General features: G+C 41.8%; 1 protein-coding gene across 1 annotated transcript in view; it reads left to right on the plus strand.

Annotated features, from left to right (window-relative positions):
* The window catches only part of LOC143997354 (E3 ubiquitin-protein ligase RNF31-like), a 126,757-nt gene extending 120,284 nt beyond the window's left edge, over window positions 1–6,473 (plus strand). The window contains exon 17 of the mRNA XM_077492934.1: window positions 5,929–6,473. Within this exon, the coding sequence (XP_077349060.1) occupies window positions 5,929–5,982 (54 nt within the window). The 3' untranslated portion in view covers window positions 5,983–6,473. The remainder of the gene's footprint in view (window positions 1–5,928) is intronic.
* The last annotated feature ends 1,804 nt before the right edge of the window (window positions 6,474–8,277 follow it).

Raw genomic sequence — 8,277 nt, forward strand, 5'->3', positions numbered from 1 at the left:
TGCTGTCCAGGTACTATAGGTAGGTGTCCCTAGGATTGAGGTGACACCAGCTGGTTGGTTTGCTTTCTCCAGGCCTGGAATGGGACATTGTAGGTCCCCACTCACCTGCAGCAGGAGGCACAGCAGAGCCGCTCAAAGGGTGTCCCTCTTCTTCCTCCCCATTGTCAGTCACGTAGAAATGGCTGAGCAATGTGACGTCCCCTCCGCTCTCCTCTCATTCTCCTCTCTGCTGGATGGGGTAATCTCACATGCAGCACCTAGAAGTTGCGGCCACGGAGTCCAGGTGAAGCGGTAACAGCCGGGTGACATCACCGGAGTATCGGTGGCTGCAGCTTGGTCACCGGAAGAGGAGCTTACATTTAAGACTATCAGAGGGTCGGTGCGAAGTGTGGTCCGCACCCCACGCACCAACACAATTGCTGGTACAGTGTCCCTTCTGCCTGGGGGGGTGGTGCCGTCCCCTGGAAAATACCGCCCAAGGCAAACGCCTTGTTTGTCTCGCACCACAGCCTGTCTGGGGAACAAGTTATTTCACACAAATTCAAGCCAACACACTTAAGATTAAGATGAAGAAAATGACAAAAAGTTGTAGAGTGCAGGAGTAGATATGCTTCTTCTCTTTAAAGCAGGCCTTAGCATCTGGTGGTGGAAAAGTATCATAAAAAACAATTACTGGTTTATTACAATATTATTTCTTATAGGGTTCCACTGATACTAAGCATTTGCACGAGTATCAGTACTAGTGCAAATACTCCAATACCTGAAACCGATAATTTCAGGCTCAGTTCTGTCAGCCGACCGCGGGATTCCCCCACTGACAGTAGAAATGTAGAAGAAAAGAAAATGCCGGCAATCATTGGTTGTTAAAGAGCAGGACCGCGGCGTCCTTAACAACTAATGACTCATTCAGCTGTCAGTGGGGTTCCCCTGTTAACAGCTGAAGTGTAAACTGATGTCCCAGAAATTGGAGATGTAAATTAAAAAAAAAAAACATCGCTAATCCGAAAGATAAAAAGAAACATTGTTCCTTTTTTGTATCTTACTGTTTTCTTCATCTACAGATCAAAGGGAAGAACTTTGATCTGCAGATGAAGTCAGTTTAAACCAGCCTACCTGTCAAGTAAAAAAAAATCTTTTTAGTTTTTTATTAAATGTTGCTCTGTTTAACCCCTTATTAACCACTTGACCACTGGGCACTTAAACCTCCTTAATAACCAAACCAATTTTCAGCTTTCGGTGCTCTCACATTTTGAATGACAATGACAATTACAGTGTCATGCAACACTGTACCTATTTGAATTTTTTGTCCTTTTTTTCACACAAATAGAGCTTTCTTTTGGTGGTATTTAATCACTGCTGGGTTTTTTATTTTAAGAGACGTAAAAAAATGTCTTCCTTTCTGTTATAAAGTTTTGCAAATTTGTATTTTTTCTTCATATATTTTATATATTTTTTTATACCACTACATATCTTTGTTAAAAATAACCCAAATCGGTGTATATTATTTGGTCTTTGTGAAAGTTATAGAGTCCACAAGCTATGGTGTCAATCTCTGAAAATTGATCACACCTGAAGTACTGACGGCCTATCTCATGTCTTGAGACCCTAACAAGCCAGGAAAGTACAAATAACCCCACAAATGACCCCTTTTTGGAAAGTAGATATTCCAAGGTATTTAGTAAGAGAGATGGTGAGTTTTTTGAAGTTGTCATTTTTTCCCACGATTCTTTCCAAAATCAAGATTTTCTTTTTTTTTTTTTTGTTCACAAAATTGTTATATTACCACGTTATTTCTCACACACAGCATATGCATAGCACAAATTACACCCCAAAACACATTCTACTACTGCTCTTGAGTATGGCAATACCACGTGTCAGACTTTTACACAGTGTGGCCAAATACTGAGGCCCAACATGCAGGGAGCGCAATCAGGCGTTCTTGGAGCATAAATTACACATATAATTTCTTGACTACCTCTTACATTTTTGAAGGCCCTGGAGAACTAGGACAATGGAAACGCCCCAAAAATTACCCCATTTTGGAAAGAAAACAACCCAATGTATAATCTATGAGGCATATCAATTCTTTTGAACATTTAATTTTTTTCTACAAGTTTTTGGAAAATGTGTAAAGAAAATGAAAACGCATTTTTTTTTTTTAAACATCGTTGTCCATTTACACAATATTTCTAACACAGTACATACCAAAAATGACACCCCAAAATAGATTCTCCTACTCCTCCTGAGTATGGCGATACCACATGTGTGAGACTTTTCCACAGCGTGGCCACACACAGAGGACCAACATGCAGGGAGCACCATCAGGTGTTCTAGGGACATAAGTTTCAAATCTAATTTGACTACCTATTACACTTTTGTGAGGCACTGTAATGGCATGGGTGTGGCATGGATGAGCATGGATGGGGATAGCTGCGCATGAAGGAGTATGGATGGGTACGGCTGAGTATGGATGGGTATAGATGGGATGGCTGGGTACGGCTGAGTATGGCTGGGTATGACTGAGCACGATTGAGTATGGCTGGGTATGGCTGGGTCCGGCTGAGTATGGCTGGGTATGGCTGCGTACGGCTGGGTATGGCTGAGTACGATTGACTATGGCTGGATATGGCTGAGTACAGCTGGGTATGGTGGAGTATGGCTGGGTAGGGCTGGGTCCAACTGGGTATGGCTGGGTCCGACTGGGTATGGCGGAGTATGGCTGTTTATGGCTGGGTACAGTTGAGTATGGCTGGGTATGCCTGAGCATGGCCAATTATGGATGTGGTAGATGGGATGGCTGAGCATGGATGGATGAATGGATTAGTATTGCTGAGGATGGATGGATGAGTATGGGTGAGGATGCATGGATGAGTATGCTGAGTATGGATGGGTGAGCATGGATGGATAGATAAGAATGCAGAGTATGGATGGGTATGCAGAGTATGCATGGGTATGCAGAGAATGCAGAGTATGGATGGGTGAGCATAGATGGATGGATCGATGGATCTGTTACTGAGCAGCGCTGGGGGCACTACACATGCAGCCCACAGCACTGCTGTCTCCGCTCACACTAGACTGAGAGGGGAGGGATGAACCAGAAATCACGCCGGTTTGTTTACATGTGATCGCTCCGTCATATGGTAAACGGCTGCGATCAGCGGCCATTCACCATGATCCATAGGACCCAGCGGTCATGGAAGTTCTCCAGTGCACGCCCCAGGGGGCACGCAAGAGCGGAATTCTGGGTGGACGTCATAGTACGCCCTCCCAGAGTTAAGCAAGTGGTTAAAAGAGAAGTATTTTTTTTCCCTCCCCTTTTATGCATACCTAGATGGATGCAGCATGGGACCGATGCTGCATCTGTTCCCCCGGCGCCTCTACACTGAGAACCGAGCCATCGATAATCACAGAAGGCTCGGTTCTCACAGATCCCACGAGACGAGAGCTTCTGACTGTCAATCAGCAGCTCTCCTCTCTGCTCACTGCAGATGAGCTGTGGAGGGGCAGGGATTGGCCATCTCTGTCTCTCTGCAGTTTGCTGAGAGGCCGAGACAGGCATCAGTCCAGGCACCTGGTGGATCCAGACTTTATTGTCCTGATGATGTGGTGCCTGGACTGATTCCAGTGACGTCCGCAGAGAGCGGACTTCAGACCGCTCTCTGCTGAAAAAGGGTCACAGCAGTGGAAAACGAATTGCGCATCTGTGACCCATAGAAGAAGCCCAGCCAAACGAGCTAAGGATGGACTTCTCCTTTAACCCTTAATTTACTATAATCAGCCTTAATTAACTTCTTAGTCTCCTCCATTTTTCTGCCTATGTTTTTTTTGTTCACTCGTTTTTTTTTTAATTATTAATAATTAAAGCAGCGCTCCAGTCAACATGTACTATTGACATAAATGTACATGATTAATATATACATATAAACAGACTCAAAATAGTGCTGCTAATCACAGTCTTAAATACAGTGGTAGATGTGCAGGAAATAAACCAAGTCTGTGAGAGAGCTGAAATAGGTGAGTTTTGTAGATAGATTAATCGGTAAGTGCACTCAACACCGTTATCCTCCACACCATGCTCCACACGACCCACTGAGGTTTTAAACTCAATAAATGGAAGAATTAAACGCTGGGAAGTGACCTCCTCCTCCTTCTATACTAAAACAAATCAAACAGATCTGCTCGATGTGGAGTCTGCTTGCTTCTTTTTCATGTACTGCTGCTATTTCGGATGTCTGGAGTTTGAACCAGAGGTGGAGGCTGTGATTTGGTTGGTGGAGTAAGGCTTGTTAAATTCTTCCATTTGGTGAGTTTAAACCCTTAGGGGGGTCGTGTGGAGCATGGTGTGGAGGATAACGGTGTTGAGTGCACTTACCGATTAATCTATCTACAATACTCACCTATTTCAGCTCTCTCACAGACTTGGTTTATTTCCTGCACATCTACCACTGTATTTAAGACTGTGATTAGCAGCACTATTTTGAGTCTGTTTATATGTATATATTAATCATGTACATTTATGTCACTAGTACGTGTTGACTGGAGCGCTGCTTTGATTATTGAATTTTAATCGCTTTTAAGTGATCGCAAAATTGTTTTAATCATTCATATCTATATGTAATAAGTTATTTGTGAGGCCGCGTACACACGCGGGGACTGTTCGCTCAACTTTGTCCGTCAAACAGTTTCAGCGGACAGTCCGCTCAAAATTAGCATGGACGGACTTGCCCACACACGACGAACGAACAGTCCGCTGAAACCGTGCGCGATGACGTGAACGGCACGTACGACGGGACTAGAAAACGACGTCCTATACACTGCAATGCAAACTTCGGCGTGTAAATCCTTTCTGAGCATGCGCGGAACTTAGTTTGACGAACAAGCCTACACACGAGGGGACTGTTCGCTGAAACTAAGTTTCAGCGGACAGTTTTTCCGGAATTTCCGAAAAACTTTGTTCAGCAGACTGTCCGCTGAAAGCCCACACACGAGCGGACTGTCCGCCGAAACACTGTTCAGCGGACAAAGTTGAGCGAACAGTCCCCGCGTGTGTACGCGGCCTAAGTGGCTGCTGTTTAGGTGCAAACCATATATTTATTACGTTTAGCGATACTTGAACCTTTAGCGCTGAGGTGGGAGGAATTTGGTAGCGCGATTTTGAAATTCTTTCTTCCCTTGTGTTATTAATAATTAAAACCTGTTTTTTGTTTGCTTTGTTCGTTGATATTTTAACATATATTCACACGTTTTACATTGAAAAAACAAAACACACATACAAAAAAAAAAATGAATTTGTGCGATTGCTGATAGCTGAAGTATAAACAAAACAGTCGCGGTAGGCATCGTCATTGGTATAAGCGAATATTAAAAAAAAAAAAAATTATTTATCTTAAAATGGTTCTAAAGTCAAAATGTTTTTTTACCATAATGCATTCTCTGCATTAAGGTAAAAAGAAAAAAAGCCCCAGTACCTGTTCTACACACCTCCATTCCCAAACTCCTGTCTGGCTCTTGGTCTGGCTCCACCACTGCTCCCCTCACTTCTTGTTACTCAGCAGACAGTGGGCATTGGGAGCCACAGGCTCCTGCTGCTGTTAGTCAAACTGTGTGGAGTGAGCAAGGGCACGGCTTAACGTTGCTTTGTGTCTATGGATGCACACAGCCCAGCTCGAGAGCTTGTGGACATGATTGCCTCCATAGAACCTGGGTATCTAAGGAGGCATCTACAGGAGGCAGTGGACAGTGCCGGCAGGGGACTGCCGAAAGGGGGTAACATACCACTCTGTGTAATATTGTTGCACAGAGCAGATTAGTATAACATCTTTTTCATTTTAAGCCCCAAAATTAAATTTTTTAGTGTTAATAAATAAACATCAATGTATTTGTCTTTCCTTTTTATTTTTTTAACAAGACCTTTAATTTGTCTTTCAGAAAATAAAGCAAGACATACCATTGTTTGTGTATACAGATCAAAGTGAGGCATAACTTTGTGTGATCTGACTAAAAGGATTTAAAGAGCAGAACAAGCACCGAACAGGTGGGTGACTTCAACTAAGAACTCAGTTGAGAAGCAGTCACTACGATCAACAAGACTGTGTTATGGAGAAGAATACTCTGGATGCATTATATTAATAACATCCATAATAAAAAAAAAAGGGTAAATTTGCCTAAAGCTAGATGCCAGTGTGCTTGATCTGGAAGAATGTAAGTCAGCAGATTTGGATGGAGTTGTTACAGAACCTGCAATTACCCTTAAAATGTACTATTCAGATAACTACATCTCTGTATATGTTATGAATATCTCTTATGCTTTAAAACGATCATAAATTATATTATATTATAATCAATAAAGCAAAAGCAGCGCTCTTCGTGTATTGAACACTTTGCTTCCAAACCGTTCAAGATGATTACACCCTGCGACAGATAAGTAAAGCTTTCTGCACTCACTGTTCTTTTGGGATTTATCAGGTGTATAGATGTACAAAACCTTCTCAACACCTGATAATACCACTCTCCTCAGAATTTGCACTCACCAGAAAAACAAGATATATACACTTTTTGATCAGATCTTTCACATTAACAAGTCTCTCAAGATCAGAATCTTGCACCGATCTCTATCTCATGACATGTCCTTTGCTGGCTCAGCAGCCAGTGCTATTCTCTTCTCTCTGAAGTCCCAGGATTTTTACTGGTGGCCATGCATTGCACAAAGTGATATAGAAAAGTGGCTTCAGGGTACCAGTCAAAGGAAGCTTAGCTAGCCTGGATTTCCAGGGACTGTCCACGGGTTTGGAACTCAATCTCCAGCAATTTTCGGCTTGGAAAATTTCTGGAGATTGAGTTCCATACCCCTGGACAGTACCTGGAAAGCCAAGCTAGCTAAGCTTTCTTTGACCAGTACCCTGAAGCCACTTTTCAATGTCATCTTGTACAATGCATGGCCACCAGTGAAAATCCCAAGGGCCTGTCCACATCCTGGGACTTCAGAGTGAAGAGAATAGCGCTGGCTGCCAAAGCAGCAAAGGGCATGTCATGAGATATTGAGACTGGGGGAATATCCTGTTCTTGAGTGACTCATTAATGTGAAAGATATGATCAAATGGCATATATATCTTTATCTGGGGAGTGCAAATTCTGAGGGGAGCGGTATTACGAGGTGTGGTGAAGGTTTTGTACATCTATACACCTGACATATCTAAAAGAATACTGAGTGGAGAAACCTTTACTTGGACTCACCTGTCACAGGGTGTAATCATCTTGAACAGTTTGGAAGCAAGGTGTTAATACACCAAAGAGCGCTGCTTTTGCTTTATTGCTTATCATTTCTGATCATTTTAAAGCATAAGAGATATTGATTTTTATGTTATAGCAGCAGCTTATATGTTCATATATGTAAATTACATTTCCATGAGCGCTGGATTTGTGATTTACTTGCTTCTAAGTTTATTGTATGTGTTTTATATAACAGCAGCGCAAGTACTAATTGGTTTGTTTTTCCAAATTGATTAACAAATACATTTTGTAAACTTGAAAATGTAGTCTTCCTGTGCATATCTATGTGAACAGCCAGGTGAGATACAGTAGTAGAAACAGAACTCTGTTTTAGATGTAATATCGGCAAGATGGGACAACTCACCCCATTGGAGCGTTTTCCTAGTTGTGGTGAGGTCACTGGGAGAGGAAATTAGGGAAATCTCACCGAGATAAAAGAAAAAAAAAAAAAAAACGTATTTAGTAGAACCTCTGTCAATGTTGCTGCTGCCTCCGTACCCATTTGGCAGATTTCTCACTTCCTGTAAGGTTTTCTGGACAGAAAGAAATATTCTTCACCACCCTATTCATGTGGAGAGAGCATGCTATGAAAATCTTACTGTATTGTAAAGTAAGATGTAGAGATGAGGACTGAGACCAAAAACCAATGCTATGTTTAAACACTTGCTTTCCTCTTTTACTATTTATATGTATGAATAACTCAATATATAAAACACAATGTTTGTGTATGCATTTACTTCAAGTAGACAAGAGGAAAACATTTACTACCACTTGTAATGTACATTGTAAATTTCTTGTTCATATCAAATAATGTAAAATAAATGTAAAAGAGCAGAAACTGAACTGAGAAATTTGTGAAAGATTTTTTATTTATACAGATTTGTGGACATAAATGACTCTGAATAAGACATATTTCACCTAGGTGGACCTCCAATAGTCTAGTATTCCTGAACTATCACATTACTCTGTGTAAGACTACTCAGCTCTTCCTAGAATAATGAAGGGCTA

Source organism: Lithobates pipiens, unplaced genomic scaffold (genome assembly GCF_037356315.1).
Source record: "Lithobates pipiens isolate NorthernLeopardFrog02 unplaced genomic scaffold, aLitPip1_a1.2 Scaffold_19, whole genome shotgun sequence".
NCBI classification, from domain to species: Eukaryota; Metazoa; Chordata; class Amphibia; order Anura; family Ranidae; genus Lithobates; species Lithobates pipiens.